This window comes from Mesitornis unicolor, unplaced genomic scaffold (genome assembly GCF_000695765.1).
Source record: "Mesitornis unicolor isolate BGI_N332 unplaced genomic scaffold, ASM69576v1 scaffold29430, whole genome shotgun sequence".
In the NCBI taxonomy this organism is placed as follows: Eukaryota; Metazoa; Chordata; class Aves; order Mesitornithiformes; family Mesitornithidae; genus Mesitornis; species Mesitornis unicolor.
The window spans coordinates 872-19,119 of record NW_010156716.1 but is presented as its reverse complement, the minus strand read 5'-3'; the positions used below and the strand labels follow the sequence as shown (position 1 = coordinate 19,119).

The window sequence follows — 18,248 nt, the reverse complement described above, 5'->3', positions numbered from 1 at the left end:
GCCCTGGTGAAGGGATGAAGTATTTGAGAGCTGTTCAGCTGCGAGCTGTTCTGTTTCCTCATGAACAGGGTGTACATAGGGTCTCAACCAGCTACAAGCATTTTGGAGCACTGAGGGGTCATACTAAGATTGTCTGGGATTCAAATGGTCAGAATCTTTTCTGATGCTCAATTCCTCCTAAAATGTAGTGTTTCCCTTCCTTTCAGAGAAGCAGAATCATTCAAGGAGCAAGGAAACGCATACTATGCCAAGAAAGACTACAACGAAGCGTACAACTACTACACAAAAGCCATAGGTGAGAAGAGTTGGGGATAATATTAGTATTTGCTGAACACTGTGTTTAAAAATCAAAGCCTTTTATTGATGTAAAATACACCAGCAGGGTTTCTAACAGCGCATGCTGGATGAAAACTTTTCCCCTGCTCTAATTACCATGTGAAAAGTCAGCACATTAACAAGGCAAGTCAGTGCCAGTGTGCGTGATGGCCGTGGTTCTGTTTCTCCTTCAGCCAAGATATTCCTAGCGTGAGCCCAGTGCAGCTTTCCCTCTAACGCGGGGCCAGCAGCGCTGCTGGGCTGAGCACCACCAACCTTTGTCTGTATGAGTCCATTCCAGTGTAGCAGGAGTTCTACCACTGTAGCTGTTCAAAACAGCTGCTTGACCATCACATGTCCTCTTGAGCCGCTCAGGGGATGTTATAAATCAGGAGGGAATGCGATTTTTGAGTCCAACCATGGCTTTTGAATGCATTCCACAAGTTGTGCCGTTGCTGCTTTGCACTAACAGCGAGCGCTCCTCCGTCTCCTCCAGATACCTGTCCTAACAATGCCAGTTATTATGGGAACAGAGCTGCCACACTCATGATGCTGGGGAGGTTCCGGGAGGCCCTTGGCGATGCTCAGCAGTCCGTCAGATTGGACGACAGCTTTGTCCGGGTACGTGGAACACCTCGTACTTGTTGTTCGTGTCTCAGAACCCCTTCTCCACCTTCTGCAGCTCTCGTGACTCCCTTTAACTGTCTCCTCAGGGCCATCTACGGGAAGGGAAGTGCCACCTTTCCCTAGGGAACGCCATGGCTGCCAGCCGCTGCTTTCAGCGAGTTTTAGAACTGGATCATAAGAATACCCAGGCGCAGCAAGAGGTGAGAAGTTCTTAACATTTAAATATTCCCAGTAGATGAGGCTGTCAAACGGATCAGATTGAACTGGTAAGCCTTGTGCTCCGAATCTGCGAGGTGGAATCACAGTCGTTAGCAATGACTGTTTGCATGATACGAGGTAATGGGGAAAAATGCGCTGCTGTCAAAGTCTCTATGTCTGGTTTTCGGTAGTTTGCATAGCTCCTTTTGTGTGTGATTGTCTGTTCTCAGCAGAAAAGCGTGGGGCTAAGCTGGTCTGGAGAAATGGGGAATGGTGGTGAGGGAATGCAGCGGGTAGAAGGCTGCAGCCGCCATAGTATCTCACTCCCAGGGGTACATTTTCCTGGGCTCCCAGTTCGGTCACTTGATTTAAAACTGATTTTAATGCTGGCAAAAGCGTTCATTTAATCTGCATTATTGTTCCTTGGTTTGCAGTAGTTTTTGCTCTTGACACTTTATGGCTTGGCTGCTTAAATGCTGCTTGGTGGTGTTTGAGCAGCGGCGGTGCTGCCACACTCGCTGTGTTCTCCTGTCTTTCAGCTGAAGAACGCCAGTACTGTGCTTGAGTATGAGAAAATAGCCGAGGTGGACTTTGAGAAGCGGGATTTCAGGAAGGTGAGAGTTACTCGATTGTTTCCTGTAGCATCATGAACAGCCTTGTTTTACCTGGCCAGATGTGTGTCTGATTTCCCTGCCTGACCTAAGCTGGGCCTGGATGGGAGGTGCTGTACAGCATTCTTCTGCTGAAGCAGGGCTGTCTCGAACTGTAATGGCTGTGAAAACGGCAGAGCTCAGGCTCTCAGCACTGAGCAAATGAAAAGTGAAGAGGGTGACTGGCTTGGGCTGAATGTCCTCTGTTCCTGTTTGCTTTGAGTTGGTTCCTTGAGAGGAACCATGAATGAGCTGCTTGATACAGATTTTGTCAGCAGCAGCATTCGATCACGCTTTGCTCCTAAAACGCGTATCCAGAATTCTTCTTTCTCAACTGTTTAATTTACCTAAAAAAGGCAGTCTGTCTGCCAGTGTTGCAGTGAGGGTCACTGGAGGAGGAATGCAGATCTGCATGGGGCATTTTCCGTTCCCGTTCCCAAATCTTTCTTCCCAAGGGCTGTAAGAGGATGCAACTGGTACTGACCTGATATAACCAGAAATGACAGCATGAAATCTGAAGGGCACCAAGCACTTCTTATGCAACTGTTTCTGTTCGGTGGATGCATGTGAGGCCCAAGTTTGGCCTAGAAAGGAGATTGTCCACACTCTTAGCCTAAGATCAAGGTTTTGGAAGGGTAAATCCCAGCTTTGTATCACCTGGTTATGAGGAGCGAATGGGATGTATGGCCAATCTGGATTTTGTGTGTAGGAATTGCCCTGCCTGTATTGCCTGTTGTGGGCCTTTGTGTCTGTCCCTGCACTTCTCCCATCTCACTGCGCTGGGGAGGCGTGCATGAAGTGTGATGGTTGTTTCTGAGGAGCTGCTCTGGCTCCTTGCGCACCCCGAAGCCGTTGGCTGCTCCGTCTGGAGCACCGCGCTTCTCGCAGCGGGCAGCCGCGCTGTCACGGGAGGCAGATGGGCCCTGGAGGAACAATGGCCCCGTTCTGGCGCAGATGTCCCCGCCAGAGGAGCAGAGATGGGAAGGACCCGTTAGATCACCCAGCCCATTGCAGGCAGAGCAGTGTAGAGCAGTCTGTGCACTGTACTTTTTTGTGTTGTGCAGTCCAAACTGTCTCACTCTATTGAATAATTTCTGTCCTTCCCACATGTCTTTATAATGCAGGGAACAGGGGCAGAATTGTCCTTCTCGGCTTTTTCTTCAGGGCCTACAATGTCAGAAGAGTCAAAGGGATGGACTTTCCACAGGGGTCCCTCCAGTCTCGTGTAGTGCTGTGTCACAGTGACAGCGGGTGCCACAGACCTGTGCACACACAACCCTTTAAAGGACAAAACAGAAAGCCTGCACATGAGGAAAGCTTTCTAATGAAGTGTCTCCAGCACAGAGGAGACGGGTGTCTGCACGCACATCTTCCTGTTCAAAGACAGATATGAAATCCCACATGCGATAAGGTGCAGCCTTTCAAACCAGGCCTTTGGCTGCTTGCATTGCTCACATTTGTGGTTTTTTTCTCACACCAGGTTGTGTTTTGCATGGATCGTGCTCTGGAGTTTGCTCCTGCGTGTCACCGCTTCAAAATCCTCAAGGCTGAGTGTTTAGCGTTGCTGGGTCGCTACCCAGAGGCACAGTCTGTCGCAAGGTGAGCGTCTGCAGAGCGAGAGTTTGAGCCACAGCCGCTGGTGCGTCCTGGCTGCTGCTTGTTTTCCACAGCCTGAAGGGAATGAGGGAATATCCAAAAGAAATAGTCCTTAATGCAAATTGTAATGAGGAAGAGTGGCATGAATTTATCCCCTTTGCAGTTAATCTGACTGGGAAGTTGCGGTCAGACTCAGTTAATAACCAGCAGTCTTGCTTGAACAAATTCCCATACTTTTTGCACATCTATACCATGGCCTTGATAAAATAACTCGGTGGAAGAAGAGTGGTTTTGGGGATCAGAAGGGAACTGGAATAGGGAAATGTTTCATTTTTTTTAACATCTCTTGCAGTGACATCTTACGAATGGACTCAACAAATGCAGATGCTCTGTACGTCCGTGGTCTCTGCCTTTACTACGAGGACTGCATTGAGAAGGCGGTGCAGTTCTTTGTCCAGGCACTCAGAATGGCTCCTGATCACGAGAAAGCATGTCTTGCATGCCGTGTGAGTTGTGGATACTGGAGTGGGACTGCAAAATGACCAGGATTTATTAGTGTTTATTTTTCAACCAAACACCTAACTTGTTTCTGCGGGATCAGTGTCTTCTCCCTCCGTCAACATTATCAGTGCCCAGTAGTGAGCAGCATGTCTTTGGGAAGACATATTGCGTCCAGTTCTGGGCCCCTCAGTTCAAGAAGGACAGGAACTGCTGGAGAGAGTCCAGCGCAGGGCTACAAAGATGATCAAGGGAGTGGAGCATCTGCCTTATGAGGAGCGGCTGAGGGAGCTGGGGCTCTTTAGTTTGCAGAAGAGGAGACTGAGGGGAGACCTCATTCATGTTTAGAAATATTTAAAGGGTGAGTGTCACGAGGATGGAGCCAGGCTCTTCTCGGTGACAAACAATGATAGGACAAGGGGTAACGGACACAAACTGGAACACAGGAGGTTCCACTGAAATTTGAGAAGAAACTTCTTCTCAGTGAGGGTGACAGAGCACTGGAACAGGCTGCCCAGAGAGGCTGTGGAGTCTCCTTCTCTGCAGACATTCAAAACCCGCCTGGACGCCTTCCTGTGTAACCTCATCTGGGTGTTCCTGCTCCGGCAGGGGGATTGGACTGGATGAGCTTTGGAGGTCCCTTCCAATCCCTAACGCTCTGTGATTCTGTGAAGGGCTGGACAACTGCTGCTGCTCTGGGTAGAACTGAGCTGCTGGCAGCTCTTCCTGAGAAGGCCGTGGTGCTTTGAAGACTGCCTCCCTTTCAGTTGTTCTTTGATCAGATGCAGGAGCAATAAAACTGGGTCTATTGCTTCTAAAAAGCATCTGACTTTCATATTCGCTATTAGTGCCTGCAGGCTGACTTGTGCTTCAACACTGTTCCTTTCATGGTGCTCCTGCCCTCATTTCTAGTCTGTTGTTGTTTTCTGACTGACTGTTAAAACCTGTTTACTTGTATAAGCTCTCAAAAAGTGAGGTCCCATTCCTATTTTTTTGTAAAATCCGTAAGTTTACTTCACTGCCACGTTCTTGTCTGAAGCGTTAGGCAACCTTTGTTCCCATGGAGCATGCCTGTAACTGGCACTGGCTGCTCCTCAGTGCTGCTCTGCGAGGAAAGGCAAAATGCTTGCAGCTCGTTTAGCTGCTGTAGCAAAGCTGTGACTTCTGTATCCTGTACTGGTGTCTGAAACCAAGTTATAATGGCTGTGATTGAGGACCCTCACCCAGCAAAATGAGGTGTGTGGTACCCCTGAACCACTTACCTTGTGTCCTTACCCAGAGTGTGTTTTCTTTCAGAATGCCAAAGCACTTAAAGCAAAGAAAGAAGATGGGAATAAAGCATTCAAAGAAGGAAACTACAAACTAGCATATGAACTGTACACAGAGGCACTAGGAATAGATCCAAACAACATAAAAACAAATGCCAAACTCTACTGCAACCGGGGCACGGTTAATTCAAAGGTAAGAAGTGGTCACCTGGAGTCTCCCATCGTATTCCTCAGCACACAGTTTATAAATTGCACATCACTTGCTCTGCCAAGCACAGGCTTCTCTGGCTGCTGGGGCAGCTGGAGCTTCCCAGCGCTGCAGGCAGCGTGTCAGGTTGTTGTCCTTGCACAATGACTGTGTCTGTTCCAAACAGCCAGCGACGCTGACTCCCAAAGAAACGAAACTCAGATGCTTGGGCTGCGCAGAGTAGGAGGGAGAGGAGGAATGTAGCCTGGCCTTATCTTAATCCGCAGAAAGGCGCTCTTATTTGTTTGTTTCCCAGTAATGAGGAGATTTGTTTCCTTATTCTTGTAGATCATCTGTCTTTGTTTTTGGATCTAAAAAAAACCCCCAAAACACCTAATTAAAAAACCCAGACAGTTTTTTTCCAGGCTTGCAGTTGTATTTTGGTCATGCCTATCCAGAGAAACAGTCGTGTGAGTGCTCCCAGTCTGCAGCCTGCGTTTCCTCCAGGCGTGTTTCCTCAGCTGTCTGTGGTGATGCCTGCGCTACCAGCAGGGGCTTTTCAACACCCCCACTTGGGCAAGGGACAGGGGCTGTTCTCAAAGCCTGGGAAATGGGATGGGCTGAGGCAGCAGTCATGGGTATCTTGCATAGCTGGGCGTGTCTGAAAACAAACATAGTTTGTTGGGTTTGGTTGTTTTTTTAAAATTTTAATACTTTTTATTTTCCTGCCCTGTTTGGACACAGAATAACTTGGTTTTCAGATCATTCTCAGGAAGACCCTTGTTTCCAAGTGCATTTCATAAAGAAAAGCACCGTGTAGTTCTACCATTTCACTAGACAAGCTTCTGATTTTTCCCTGGGGAACAAAAGCTCTGTGTTTTGGGGAGATTGGAAAAAATGTGCTAGATGCATACACACAAAACAGGGAGATTATCCAAGATTCCCTACGATTTTCAGTTGTCTGAAATGATAATTCTACTTATTGGCATGTGTTGTGTGGTTGGGATTCACTTCTCTTCTGTCTGACGTTGCAGCTTAGGAAACTTGAAGAAGCAATAGATGACTGCACGAACGCGGTGAAGCTGGACGAGACGTACATCAAGGCGTACCTGAGGAGAGCGCAGTGGTGAGCACACCCTGGGGATGGACGTGCTGGTGGGCCTGGGGTAGGAACTGCAGCTCTGAGCGATAGGGACAGCAAATCAGCTTGACTGAATAAAGGGTTGTGTTCTAAAAGGTCCTGAGTTTACTCCTCGTGCTGAGGATGAGACAGAGGGAGCTCTGTGTGGTCTGTCCTGCCTGTGTGGAGTGGGGACTGCCCATTGATGGTTGCCTTTGTCAGGGTTTGGTCTAAAGCTTGACTTGCTGTGTGTATAGACTGATGTAAGACCTGTCTCACAGAGCCTCTCTTGGGCTTTTTCGGAAGGGCTGTTGCAGGTAAGAGATCTCCTCCTGGCAGAGCTGCTCATGCTTCCAAAAGCTGGATTTTGAAATGGGATGCCCCGCTTTGCATAAAGGAGAAATCAACTGAGACTCCGCCTATCACAGATAACGCTGCAGTGTAGCGCAGCGAGGCTGAGCGAGTTGTATGAAGGATGCTCAGATCTGTGTCGTCTTTGTACCTTGGCTCCAGCCAGGGCAGTGGTCAAAGCTCTCTTCTGATTACGGATTTATTTCCTACTTTCGTCAGTGCTGATTATTCTTCAGTTTGCGGTAAAGCCTCCTGGCTTAAAGATGAACCAAAATCATTATTGCAGCCTTCCTGTTGAGCATTCATTTTAATTTACAGCCTTCAGTGTTCTTCCCAAGCTCCATCTCAGCAGTTGCTCAATTACAGTAAGTGGTTAATGTATGAGTAAGGCTGAAATGCCGATAGATGGGCACGCGGCCCTCTCTTGAGGTGCCAAGATCATCACTTCTGAGCAGCATTGTACAGCTGCAGCAGCTTCCTTGAAGTCTTGCTGGCTGGTATTGGTTCCTGCAGCTGGATAAAGTCATTATCAGATCGTTAAAGCAGGACTTGTGCTGCCAGATGAGGTTGCGGTCTCCTCCTGGAGCCCGAAGGACGGTTCTGTGCCAGGATTTCCCACACACAGCAGGTGTCTGGGTTCCAGGCAGCTCAGCAGTGGCCCTGTGCGGGCTCCTCTGACTGCTGCTTCTGCAGCCCGGAGCACAGCTCTTCTGTAATTCACATCTGTCCAGAAAGCTCGTACCTGAACCCCCTTTTGATACGTCCTGTGCAGTGCATCTTGGCCACTGTTGTGTCTTTCCACAGTTACATGGACACAGAACAATATGAAGACGCTGTAAGAGACTATGAAAAGGTTTATCAGACAGAAAAAACGAAAGGTGAGTTATTGGCATTCCTTTGTGTGCTTACGTTTCCCTTAACTGGCGTTTTTGTTGTTGCTTTTGTTTGCTGTTTTCCCCACAATATGCTCTGATTTGCAGCCTTTTACCCCAGCAGGCCAAGACTGGGTAAGTCCTCAGGAGCACCCTGAAGCGCCTGTCTTGCAGTCTGGTTTCTCTCCAGCCTTGAATGCTGAGAGGATAACTCAGCATGTAGCTGGAGCAGGACACTCGATTCAGAATATCGGGTTGTGGTGGTTCTTAACTCGCTCCTCACTTTTTTAGTAGCCTGAAATGAAAGGGACAGAGTCGCCTTAGTCCTCGTGGTTGGGTTTCTGATGCTGGTGCTCTTCTTTCCAGAGCACAAGCAGCTTCTGAAGAACGCGCAGGTGGAGCTGAAAAAGAGCAAACGGAAAGACTACTACAAAATCCTTGGGGTGGACAAGAATGCCTCTGAGGATGAGATCAAGAAGGCTTACAGGAAAAGAGCACTAATGCACCATCCAGGTATTGTTGCATCTATTGTTGCCTTGATCCCTTTGCTGCATGCGTGTGCCCTGCACAAACATCACTCGGAGGCAGGAATGAATGCGAGAATTTCTGGGCAAATAGCATTTCTGACCATAAAATCTAAATCTGTGGCGTACCTGGGCAAGGGTCGCCTTTTCTGTTTATTCTGAAAACTGAAAGCTGCTTTCCTGCTTTTTTGTGTCCCTAGACCGACACAGCGGGGCAAGCGCAGAAGTACAGAAGGAAGAGGAGAAGAAATTTAAGGAGGTTGGCGAAGCTTTTACCATCCTGTCAGATCCCAAGAAGAAGGCTCGCTACGACAGCGGGCAGGATCTGGAAGAGGATGGATTGAACATGGGAGGTGAGTGTGTTCCTGGGGGTACTCTGCCATGGCAGCCTTTAGGAAGATCAGAGCATTGAGAGTCTGCCCTCTCCAGAGCAAGCCTCCCGTTTGTGGTGAGCTGTGAATTGACTTGGTTTGGTCTCTGAAAGCATTTGAGCAGCAGATCTGGTTGTGAGCGGTCCAGGTGGATGCTGTCCTTGACTGGACCCGTAGGTAGCAGCTGCCATTAGGCAGGAGTCTTTCGTAGGAGGTGTAAATTGGCATAACAGGAGGTTATGCCCCCCAAGGAGATTGGGGGGTTCCTTAAAGCTACTCATCCAAAATCCTTCGCTTGCCCATGACTGAAATGGTCTCTGACAACTGTTGGCTGTGGCTGTTTCTGCTGCAGTCAGTGCCCCTGTGCTCTGCTGCTGTGCAGCCGTGCTTAGAGCAAGCGGTTCACAGCTTTTTGTGCCTTTGTAAAAGGCTTTACGGGCCTCAGTGAAGTGATGGCTTCTAAGCTGTGAAACCTGTCACTGGCTGTTTCCCTTCAGCTCACACCTTCCTTTTTTTCCCCCTGTAGACTTTGATGCAAATAATATCTTCAAGGCCTTCTTTGGCGGGCCAGGTGGCTTCAGTTTCGAAGGTAGGTGGGAGTGCTGTCCGGTCAGCTTTGGAAACGTGAGTACACCCATCGCTTGCCAGGACTGCCAAGTTTCCTGAGAAACGTGGTTCGTGTGCTGTTTGTCTTCCTCCTTGTAAATCCACCTCCTTTACCCGTGTTATCGTACATATTATCAGGAAAATCAGCTGCTGGAAGCGCACAGCGAAGGCCCCATCTCTCCCCGTGGTTCAGATGGTTTTGGTTGAACTAGCACTGGCTGCAGGGCAGCATTGACTGTATCGGCTGTCGGTTCACAAAGTGCTAATTTCTTTCATTTTCTCTTTCAGCTTCTGGGCCTGGAAATTTCTTTTTCCAGTTTGGCTAAAACCCCCAGCACACACCTGGTCTGCTTATTTTAACCCTGAACACGGACATGCGTAGACTCCTTCCTCCATCATGTCTCGTTGTACTTAGAGCAGTTTCATTTCTCTCGGTTGGAGACCTCTGTTTTGTGTGCTTTTGTGTGTGAAGAGGAACCCAGCTCGGGGAGGGGAAGGCTTGTGAATTTTGTTTTACTGTTAACTTTATTAAAAAAGAAAAATAAAGCTTTGAATCTCCTGGTCCCTCCATGCTGGCCCGTACTTTCAGACTGCTCCTGCCCCTCAGCAGAGAGGATTTCCCCGAAGTCCTCCCGAAATCTTGAGAGGGTGAAGTGATCTCCTGTTCTGTTTTGGCTCCGCAGTGCGGTGTGGCAGCACGTCTGGGGTCTGTAGTAACCCGTGAGTTACCGTCATCTTCTGAAGACGTTGCCAAGATCCAGTCAAGTTTCCTACAATCACGTTTTACCTGCCAGCTGTCTCTCTTTGGGTTTTCCTCTTGTTTTTTGCCATGAACGGTACACTTGGGCATTAACTGAAGTGGTAACGTGAGCTTAACGATTTTGTATTGGAGAGATACGTACTTGGATTTAAAGAGCAGCTTATGTGAGAATTCCCTGTGATGCAGCTAGAATTAAGGGCTCTGTATTTCTACTTCAAGAACTGTCCTGTTGAAGGGAATATTGAATTTGCTCTGGGCTGAATTTCTTCACCGTACTTTTTTTAATTAATCCACTTGAACATGTAACGTTTGTGCTAAAACTTGATTTTGTTGAGCTTGATGTTTGATGGCGTGTTACTGATCCATAGCGTGGACAAGCTCTTTCTGGCTCTGAAGAGATGCAAAGTGACATTCAGGTTAAGAACCGCAAACGGTCACTGCGTGCGTGCGGCAGCGAGCTCCCCGATGTTTACAGGAACTGTGCGGATGCGTTACACCAGTCAGTGGTTTCACTGGAGGCAGTTCACTAGTCCAAAGAAGCAAGAAAAGGCAAAGCTGAGCTCTGTGCTGAGTCTGTCTTTGCCTCTGCGCAGCCTCGGGATGGGGGCTGGTGCTGTGCTGTGCTGCGCCGTGCGGTGCTGCGCCGCCCCAAGTTGGGTCGGGTCGGGTCTGGTGGTGCCGGTTCACACGAGGCTGTTGCGGTGTTTGCCAGGGGCTCAGTGTGACCGCAGGAGCTCGGCCGAGAGGACTCTGCTTGCAGAATCGCTCTGTGTTTCCTGGGCAGCGAGGACCTCTCTGCCCGGTGCTGCTGTGTGGGGGCCCTGGGCACGGTGCGTGGCGCTGTCTGTGGGAGCCCTTGCTCACAGGGGTTGTGCTGTGTTGGCGCTGGGTGACACCAGTGAGGGGCAGGGTCCCGCAGCGTGGCTGTGCCTGGGTGTTGAACCGACCCACGGTTGCATGGGGACGTTTGGAGGGATGGGCTCTGCTTGGCTCTCCTGGAGAAACCTGGACTTCTGTGCGATCCTGACTTAACTCCTTGCTGCAGGAACAGAAGGCGCGGTGAGCTCACCGCATGGAGCAGTCGCTTTGGATGCTGACATTTCTGTCTTCCTTACTGCCGAGGGCCACGCTCCTCCTGTTCCCTGGGCGCAGGACCTGGCTCCCGCAGCAGCTGTGGTGTCTCGGTGCTGCCGGTACCGCGGTGCTGCCGCTGGGCTGTGTCAGTTCTGAGTCTGCTCCGCCGAGGGAAGGTTCAAGGGCTTCAACTCAGCACTGCAGAATACAGACAGTGTTTGATAACGCGCTCAAAAGTCGGCTTTTAAAATGAGCCGATGTCGAGTAATGGTTCAAAACACGGGCGCTACAACCTCTATTGTGACTTCCTTCGCACCGGTGTAACGTGATGGACTGACCCGGATTGCACTGAGAGCAGAACAAGGTCCTGGCAGACAAACAGTGACGGTCTGGGGAGCTGAAATACCCATGTGTGCGTGCTGAAGTGAAGTGCTGCTCTGTGGAATACCGCTCTGTGCGTACTGGTCCTCCCCAGGTCTCGTGGCACTTGACAGGGCTGGCAGGACCTGTTTTAGTGTGGCGTTGGGGATCCATGGTGTCTTGTCCTGTGTGTGTTGATCCTCCTGTACAGCTCAGACTCTTCTCAGTCTTTTATCGCCGTGCAGAGACGCGTCCTGCATTTGTCGGTGGGTTTTATTGCTATTTCCCCTTCCTCCCAGGTAGGACGACTCTTCCCTCTCCAACTCTGAATGAGGCCATTCAAAGTGGAATGGCTTTTATTACAAGAGAGAGAGAGAGAGAGAGAGAGTGTCTGCAGCAGATATTGCTAACTGTACATGAATGCATGATTTAATGTAGTTAAATATTCATACGTTGAGTGCCAAGACTTTTCTGCGAGCGCTGTTACGTGATTCAGAGCGAAGGCGAACGCGTGTCCATTCTGCAGGGAGCAGCAGCACTGGAGGCAGAGGTGCGGTGCTGCCGTAACCTCGGCCCTGTCCTGCGCAGTTTGGAGACGTGGGGCTCTTTCTTGCAGAACAAGACGGGTGTGCGTGGTGTGAAACGCTGCTTTTCTCACTGCAGTCCCAGCCCGTTCCTGGGCTCTGTTTTGCCCATGGCCACAGGAGCCTTGGGGGCATTTCCTGGCTGCCCCCGGTGGCCTTGGGCAGGGGCTCGCAGCCGCAGGGGTTTGTCACAGACGTTGGTTGGTGTCTCTGTACGATCAGCGGTGTCTTGGTGGTGAGGAGCTGACGAGGGCGCCGGGGGCGGTTGCTGTCGGTGGTGATGGTGAAGCGGACGCAGGCGGGAGCGTTGTTGGACGCGCGCTGTTCCCTCTGTTATGACCACAGGCCACCAGGAGAGCGTGGTGATGGTGAAGCCCTTCCTGCAGTGAGAAGAGGTCTCTCTGGAGGTTGGTCTTGCCGTTAGTGATGGGTTTAATTTTCGGAGTAACAGCAGGAGCCTTCATTCCTAACCTTGAGACGTGGCTGCCCGTGCCCTGCGCCGATGGGAGGAACCTTGCATGCGATGGGGGTGGCTGCTGTTAACGGCTCAGTTACTGATGGGGCTGTGGGCTCCCTCCGTGCAGGCTGAGGGGCGCAGGGCATGGTGTGAGCAGGGCTGAGATGGGGGCTCCACAGCGGAGACTGCAGGGACATGAATTGTTTGGCTCCTCCAGTTTCCCTCTGGTGTCTCTGCCTCATCGTGACACTGGAGGTGTCTGAGCGGCTGTAGGGGCGGTTTCAGTGAAGTGCAGTGGTGTTTGGGTTAAAATGGACGCAGTCTCATGCTCTGAAAATGAACACGTGCATCAGTCGTGTTGGTGTGGGGGGCACTTGCACACGCAGTGGCCTGACCTGGGCCACAAAGGCCACTGTGTTCTGAGGGTTTTCCCTTACCTGGGCTGCCCATCAGCTCCAAACACCCCTGAGATGGTTCTGGTTGCCACTTTGCTCTCAGTCTGTGCTGCAGGGGAGGGCGCTTGGTTTTGTTTGTGAACGGACAGAGCTGCTGTGGAGCTGGATCCGCAGTGCTGAGGGCTTCAGGCCGTTCTGTGAATGCGTTAGCGCAGAGTAGGGAGAAGGACAAGAGGAGGGGGGACAGTGGTGGTACCTGTGGAGTATTGCGAGTCCCTCGGCTCTCTGTGTCTGACGGGGGTGCAGTGAAGGCCGCTGCGCTACCGTTTCCTTCCCGATGCAGAAACCGTCCTGTGCCCGTGAGCCCAGCCCCGCGCTGGCCCTGTTTGCTCCTCCACCGATCGAACCAGGCGGTGTGGGGCTCCTCTCTCACAGTTACTTCCTCGCTTCCAGTAATGACCAACGATGCTCATCTCAAGCGGATGCTTTCATCCCCTGTAAATTCGTGCCTTGTCCCCTCCCCTCCCCTTCCTTAGCGAAAAGGACCGCTCGCGTTTGCGCCCGCAGCAGCCCCGAGCTGTCCCGTTGCCGCTGACCGTGACCCGCGTTTGGCTTCGCAGGCCGATGGAGACGTCTCGCCCCTCCTCGCCATGCCCCGGCTCTGCCCCTCGCCCAGCGGTGCCGAGGCTCCGAGCGCTGCACGGCTCGGGTCCGCGGTGCCGTGAGCAGGGCCCCGAGCTGAGGCATCGTCTGCGCCGTGGCCTTGGAGCCGCAGCTCTGCCAGCTCAGGGGGGCTGGGCCCCTGCCTCGGGCTGGGCTTGGCTGCGGTGGGCACAGCTCCCCCATCACCCATCCCCTGCTGCAGTCACTTCATAGCCCAGGCTTCAGGACATAGGAACGGCGTGGGGCGAGGCTGGAGGCACCAGGGGTGCGAAGCAGCCCCGGCCCCGTCACTGCATGCGCCCCTGCACCGGCGTTAGGGAGCATCAGGACTAAAGCAGGTGCCGATGTGAAGCCAACTCGGCGAGGACGCTGCCCCCCGCGCTGTGGTTATCCCAGTCGCGGTTCTGAACGTTTACCTCGGTGTAAATATCCTGACCTTTCCGGCGGGAGAAGGGAACATTGCATGGAGCAATTGCTGTCCCCATCGCTTTGCCAAACCCGCCGAGACGGGCTTCACATCGGCACCACCGCGGGCCCTCTGCGGGCCCTTTCCTTCCTAGGATGTGACTGGTAAAAATGTGAATATTTGTTGTTTACTTCATTAGGCATAACTCATCATGCTGTGTTTATATGAAGAATATCACAGACTGAAGCAAAACCGTATGCAATTGGTTTACTTTATTATAAACTGTATATGATGTACAAACTAATAAAAACTGAAACGACAGCCGTCTCCCTGGTGTTCTTGAACGGGCAAACGAACGCCATCTCCCAGCCGTGCGTTGGGGTGCTGGGGGTGAGCAGCGCTGGGGCCGCGCTCCGGGAGCCGCGCGAGCTTTCCCTTGGGAAAGGCCAGGGCTGAGCATGGGGCATTGGCCCCTCTGCCCGTGCGGAAGCGAGCAGGGGTTTCCCTGGAGGATGACGGGTGCTATGGAGCGCGTGTGTGTAACTTTACGTTACTGCTGTCTCTGGAACAGCAGCCAGGGCTGAGCTTCACTGGTAAAGGTGCAGCCTTGGCCAGAGCAGCCCCAGGCTCCTTGCTTTCCTCCTGGCGCAGGCAGAGTTGGGCTCCCGGGCAGCGATTTCAGCGCGTGCCCACACCACGGCTCCTTCCCGGCTGCGAGCCCAGCACACGCGTGTCTCAGCAGTGAGTATTTACATGTTAGTGAATGGGGGGTTACTGTCCCTGCAGCGCGAGTTTAGACGTGTCCTGACCCCGACCCGTTAGGTGAGCTTTGTTACAGCAGAGTAGTGACCTTGTGCTATGGTCTGGCTGTGAGCAAAAACATAAGTGTCAATAAAAGACCTTGTAACAGAAGAGCCGGAGCGTTACGGTGCTTCCCAACCAGTGGTTTAGGGTTGAGCAGACGTCGGTTACGGTACCTACGCTACAGTGTTACTGCCTTCCTAACCTGAACATTCAAGTGCATTAGAGAAAAGTAGTTAAAATCTTGCATGAAGTAGCTCTGTACTTCAGACAGGATTTTAGTTCATGTGAAAGAAGACGGAGGAGACAGCGCTTCGTCTCATCCCTCCCTGCCAAGGCCGGGCCGTTCCCTGCAGGCCGAGGCTGTGGGACAGCGCCTGGTGCGTCCCGCTCTGACGCGAAGTGAAGGGGCTGGAGCTGTGCGGCGGCACACAACGCGTCCCTGGGTATTTCACTGCTTTCCCTTTGTCACTTTTATTTTTTGAGTCCATGGCAGCGCTTCAGGACATCAGCAGGCACCTCCTGCCCGCTCAGCAGTGTCCCCTGCAGTGGAGGAGGCTTCGTTCACTGCAAACAGCCCTGAGCTGGAGCAGAGCATGGCCCCGGGGCTGAGCCATCACCACGAATGGGGCACAACCAGGGCCTGGTGTCCCCCTCGGCCACCAGGAGGGACCGGTGCAGCCCAGGGTGGAGCAGATGTCCCCCAGGTCACGTCACTTCACTTCACTTGGCATCAGACCCGGCCCAGGCCGTGCTCTGCCACCGCTTACGGCGCTGACGCAGATCTAACGATTGTGGTTCATGGGTGGCTGTAAGGGACCACAAGCTTCCTCCGAGGAAGAAAACAAGCAGAGCAGCAGGGCTGGGGCTCCAGAATCCCTTGAACGCCCCCGTAGCCGCTGTCTGCTGGGGCAGCTCCCTGGGGCAGCAGCTGCTTGTTTTCTTCCTGGTTGCGAGGCCGATGAACTCCCCAGAGGCTTCACCCAGGGGCTGGCAAAGGGCTTGCTTTAGTATCGGTAAAATTATTTTACACTTTTAAAGGTTACGGGAGTTACTTGCCTTTTAAAAACGAACACAACCAGCCCTGCCCACGGCCTAAATGATGGTGCAGGAACTAAAAGCAGAGCCCCGTTTGTTGGTGCTCTGCGTGGGCACGAGTTTCCCTTTGCCGTAGTAACCCGAGAATATTGCCTTCACATCGATCTTTTTGGACAGGACGAGCATCCACATACCGTTCTCGAAATACAGCAGCTTCCCTCCTCCAATCTCCCCCACCTGCTCCCCTTTGCTCCCCGCCTTTTCCAGCTTCACGAACTCCAGCAGATCCAGCCCGGTCTGCACAGCCTCGACGCCGCTGGCGCAGCCCAGGGTGACGTGGGCCCGGCTGCCGCGGGGGAGGCTGTCGCTGGGCAGGGCCTTGTCGGGGTCCGTGGGCCACAGCAGCAGCTGCTGCTCGCTCAGCTCCACACGAGCACCAACAGTTTTTGTTGTGATGAAGAGCGCGGAGATGGCCAAGGTGAAGCCTTTGCCGTAGGAAGCCTTCACAGCCTGGGGAGAGACAAATCCAGATCAGTTCGGGTCTGGGAGTCGCTGCCGACCGCTGGGGTTTACAGCGACAACGGCTTTAGTGTCCCCAGCCCGGGGCCTGCCTGATCCTGGTGGTTGGGGTATATTTGAAACACAGGGTACTGCTAGGAAACCGTTCCTGCTCCACGAGTTCAGAGCTGGTTATGTCCTTTTCCTTCAGAAATTCCTGTATTTAACTTAGCCATTTTGAAGTAATTTATCTGGAAGTGTAAATAACCCCGATTCCTCCTCACTCAGATGGAGCCATTGGTCATGGGTAGGGGTGCGAGGGTTTTGTTTGGGAACAGGGAACAGCCACCACCTCCCTCAGTGCTGGTTTTGCTGATGCATGGGCCCCGTGGAGGCACCGAGCCCCAACCTGTCCCGACCCTGGCCCACCCCAGAGGCTTGGGGACCCCAAAGGGCTGGGGGGGAGCCCCATAGTCACCTCTTGCTGTGCGTACTCCTCGGCTCCGGCTGCTTTTCCGAAGTCCGTGTACTTTGTGGTGCAGTGCAAGACCCCGGGTGGCCTCTTCACGAAGTAGCTGGTGAGATCGATCTTTATTTTGGGATCGTCAATAGCGGAAGCAACTGCAAACACAGATAAACAGCACTGCTGTCAAAAACGGATCCCCCTGACGTCACCCCATGGGCGTAAGCCCCATCTCAGCCTTTGTCACCAGCCTGTCCTTGCTGTTCATGTCACACTGCTGAAAAGGGCTGGATGGGTGAATGAGCCCCCTCTTCCGCCCTGGCAAACCACGGGTGTAACCAGGAAGCAGAAGCTTCTGCAGTCGCTGTGGTTTGCCTTAACCTTGGAGATGAACGAGTTTTCCCATCATTTTTCCCTTTTCCCTTTGAGGTGACAGAACCAGGGGGTACCCGGTCCCCTGAGGCATCGCTGCTGCCCCTGAGCCCAGCTCCCCGCAGCGTCAGAGCTGAACAGGCTGCTTGGGCAAAGCTGCTTCATTTATTCTTACAACAGCAACTTTGTCAACTACGGGGAACAGATTCGTAGCTTTAAACAGTTTTTCTGGTTGCTAACTTGAACTAAAATGCCCTTTAGAAGCTGCCCAAACTCCTTCCATTTACTTAATGTGACTATTTCATCAACAGAGGAAGTGTTTGGTAGGGTACGTACAGAATTTACTCTCCTTTTTGAAGGCTTTGAGACTCGCGAGCTCGTCCAGGAAGGCCTGGCCAGCCTTCCTCAGGATCTCCGAGCTTCTCTTGCTCAGAAACCACCCAAAATACATGGGCAGGAATTCCTTCTCCAAGCTCGGCTTCATCTTCTTCAGCTCATCCGCCGACAGCTTCCACTGGTTCTTGTCCTTCAGCTGCGCGCAATCCACCCGCCACGGCGTTTTGGGCTCGGCGAAGATCACTTTGTACCGGTATTTGTCTGCAATGTCAAAAAGCTGCTCCAGCCGTTCCCTCTCGTGGTGAGTGTCATCCAAAACGATAACGCTGATATCCCGTTTGCAATAGTCAACTAAATCCTCATCCACCTTGGAGTACTCTTCGGGAATGGTGCTTCTAATGGACGGTGTGATTTTGTAGTTATCGACGGAGATGACCTTGCAGGCATCTTTATAGCGATCTTGGATGGCCTGAGCCAGCGTGGACTTCCCGCTGCCAGGGAGGCCTCGTAAAATGAAGAAGGTTTTAGATTCCTTCACCGTGGCGATGGTGTCGTCATCGTCAAGGAAAGGGAAATGCAAGCTCTCGGGTCTCTCTTTCGCTGACTGAGTAGACATTTTTCTAAATATTTTAGGCAGGAACGTGTGACTCTTCTTGGAGAAGCCTCTGTTCTGAAATGCAAGGAGAAAAATCTTTGGCAGGGCAGCGACCCAGGGGACCGCACATCCCGGCTGCAGGAGCACGTGGAGGGGACGCAGGGATCTCCTCCGCCCCCACAGTCCCAACCCCAGCCGCCCCAGTGGCTCCAGCCCCACTCAGCTGCCCCGGTCCCCCGCAGTGACCTGCGTCCATCCCCCCC

At 52.3% G+C, this 18,248-nt stretch overlaps 2 protein-coding genes across 2 annotated transcripts; one reads left to right on the top strand and one right to left on the bottom strand.

Annotated features, from left to right (window-relative positions):
* Positions 1-210: 210 nt before the first annotated feature.
* Positions 211-9,750, top strand: DNAJC7 (DnaJ (Hsp40) homolog, subfamily C, member 7). Its single transcript, XM_010194167.1, has 13 exons — positions 211-295; positions 812-936; positions 1,029-1,142; positions 1,680-1,754; positions 3,271-3,389; positions 3,739-3,892; positions 5,181-5,345; positions 6,374-6,465; positions 7,615-7,688; positions 8,049-8,195; positions 8,407-8,559; positions 9,104-9,166; positions 9,472-9,750. The coding sequence occupies exons 2-13, from the start codon at positions 862-864 to the stop codon at positions 9,507-9,509; spliced, it is 1,269 nt and encodes a 422-aa protein (XP_010192469.1). The 5' UTR covers positions 211-295; positions 812-861; the 3' UTR covers positions 9,510-9,750.
* A 6,028-nt stretch (positions 9,751-15,778) lies between these two features.
* CNP (2',3'-cyclic nucleotide 3' phosphodiesterase) lies at positions 15,779-18,055 on the bottom strand. The gene is made up of 3 exons (XM_010194155.1): positions 17,391-18,055; positions 16,698-16,840; positions 15,779-16,231 (listed from the first exon to the last, which is right to left on the bottom strand). Exons 1-3 carry the CDS (start codon positions 18,004-18,006, stop codon positions 15,779-15,781), a joined length of 1,212 nt encoding a protein of 403 aa, XP_010192457.1. The 5' UTR covers positions 18,007-18,055.
* Between the last annotated feature and the right edge of the window lie 193 nt (positions 18,056-18,248).

Excerpts from the sequence above, each read along its gene's own strand:
- CNP (XM_010194155.1), bottom strand. The coding sequence starts at position 18,006 with ATGTCTACTCAGTCAGCGAAAGAGAGACCCGAGAGCTTGCATTTCCCT. Across the intron at positions 16,841-17,390 it reads CAAAAAGGAGAGTAAATTCT|TTGCTTCCGCTATTGACGAT; the intron begins GTACGTACCCTA and ends CTGTGTTTGCAG. Across the intron at positions 16,232-16,697 it reads AGGAGTACGCACAGCAAGAG|GCTGTGAAGGCTTCCTACGG; the intron begins GTGACTATGGGG and ends GTCTCTCCCCAG.
- DNAJC7 (XM_010194167.1), top strand. The coding sequence starts at position 862 with ATGATGCTGGGGAGGTTCCGGGAGGCCCTTGGCGATGCTCAGCAGTCC. Across the intron at positions 1,143-1,679 it reads ATACCCAGGCGCAGCAAGAG|CTGAAGAACGCCAGTACTGT; the intron begins GTGAGAAGTTCT and ends CCTGTCTTTCAG. Across the intron at positions 8,560-9,103 it reads GGATGGATTGAACATGGGAG|ACTTTGATGCAAATAATATC; the intron begins GTGAGTGTGTTC and ends TTCCCCCTGTAG.